General features: G+C 46.6%; 1 protein-coding gene across 1 annotated transcript; it reads right to left on the bottom strand.

Annotated features, from left to right (window-relative positions):
* Positions 1-244: 244 nt before the first annotated feature.
* On the bottom strand, positions 245-481 carry T265_08145 (hypothetical protein; the record flags this gene model as incomplete). The annotated part of the gene is made up of 1 exon (XM_009173865.1): positions 245-481. One exon carries the CDS (start codon positions 479-481, stop codon positions 245-247), a length of 237 nt encoding a protein of 78 aa, XP_009172129.1.
* Positions 482-1,719: the final 1,238 nt, after the last annotated feature.

The raw sequence follows: 1,719 nt of genomic DNA, 5'->3' as shown, positions 1-1,719 counted from the left end.
CCTACCCTCTCTCAGATTTTCCCTTGTTGATAGTTTTAGTCGCAATGAGATTCGGAGCAAACATCATATGAAAAAATGATGTTTGTTCACTTCAGTTTGGTATGTCTAAGGTCGCCGCAGTTTATCGCAGCGGAGAGTGTAGGAGAACTGTGAATCGGTGGAAGGCAAAGCAACACTGGTTTACCGAACACGGATGAAGGAACAGCTGCAATAATACCGCTGGTCACGTGACATCGCCGTATGGTTAAGTCCAGCCATGAATGTGTTTGGTCAGACGATATTCACCCATTACTGCGTCCATCTCCAGGTTACGGGCCGCTCGTCTTCCAGAGAGAGACACTCGACCGCCTAGCGTGATCGCACCAGCGTAATGTTCTAGCCTAGCCAACCCAGCAGTTGGACAGGCGGCGATTTGTTTCTGGAAACTCTTAAGTAGATTGGGCGGTTTACCGCTGGCTATCAGGAGAGTTTTCGAAGGCATGATAAATTTTCTAGAGGTTGCTGTATTATGCTAAATGTTAAAATTCTATCGTGGATTTCGACCGGTAACTGGCATAACTTACCGTCCCTGCAACAATGGGGCGTAACGATGTGGAGCGCAGAGAAACACCGGTTTGTGGACCTTGAACATTCGCTCCTCGAGCGTAAATTACAGCATGAAGACCAGATTTTGTTCACCTTGGTCATCTCACAAACTGGTTTGGATGTGTGGCGGAAATCACCAAACAAGAAGAACAGAGTATTCTTGCCGTTTTAACATGAATGCTGATTGTAGCTAGGTCCAGCTGCTGCTCTTCCAAACGTCAGTTGAGGCAATCGTTCATCAGTTACCCCACCCACCCCCCGATTTCGTTTCGAACCGCTACATTGCAACTGAATTCTGTCAGCAGTTTTCTATCTCTCTCCCTCTCTTTAGCAGATGTTCGTGTCAGATAAGACCTCCGGTTAGACTTTGCCAGGCTGATAAGGAAATCTGACCAGATGGTGGATCGTATCGATGAACAAAAACAAAATAATCGAATTCAGCTGAAATGTCCTGCCACGATAACCTCTTTTTCTTGTCTATTTTTGCCCACTAATCACAATAAAGGGTGGAACAACTCGCAGTTTTCTCAGTTGGGATTCGATTTCGTTCAATCGGGAAAACGTACTGCGTAAGGAGAGGCATCAATGTCGAAAANTGATGAGCCTCAAGAAGGGCGAAACCTGTAGTGGACTGTCCAGGACTGTGACTGATGATCACGTGAATGGTGATGAAAAAGGATGATAATTCAACTAGGGTTAACCAATCCACTTATCGGTGGTGCGATTGGACTGGGTGCGGATTGAAAGGCAGAACCGGTCCTGCGATACAAAGGCCTACCCTCTCCCAGATTTTCCCTTGTTGATAGTTTTAGTCGCAGTGAGATTCGGAGCAAACATCATATGAAAAAATGATATATTTGTTCACTTCAGTTCGGTATGTCTAAGGTCGCCGCAGTTTATCGCAGCGGAGAGTGTAGGAGAACTGTGAATCGGTGGAAGGCAAAGCAACACTGGTTTACCGAACACGGATGAAGGAACAGCTGCAATAATACCGCTGGTCACGTGACATTGCCGTATGGTTAAGTCCAGCCATGAATGTGTTTGGTCAGACGATATTCACCCATTACTGCGTCCATCTCCAGGTTACGGGCCGCTCGTCTTCCAGAGATAGACACTCGACCGCCTAGCGTGATC

The sequence above is a fragment of the Opisthorchis viverrini genome (genome assembly GCF_000715545.1).
Source record: "Opisthorchis viverrini unplaced genomic scaffold opera_v5_204, whole genome shotgun sequence".
NCBI classification, from domain to species: Eukaryota; Metazoa; Platyhelminthes; class Trematoda; order Opisthorchiida; family Opisthorchiidae; genus Opisthorchis; species Opisthorchis viverrini.
Note: the sequence above shows the minus strand (reverse complement) of the source record. Positions and strands in the feature narration are given on the sequence as shown.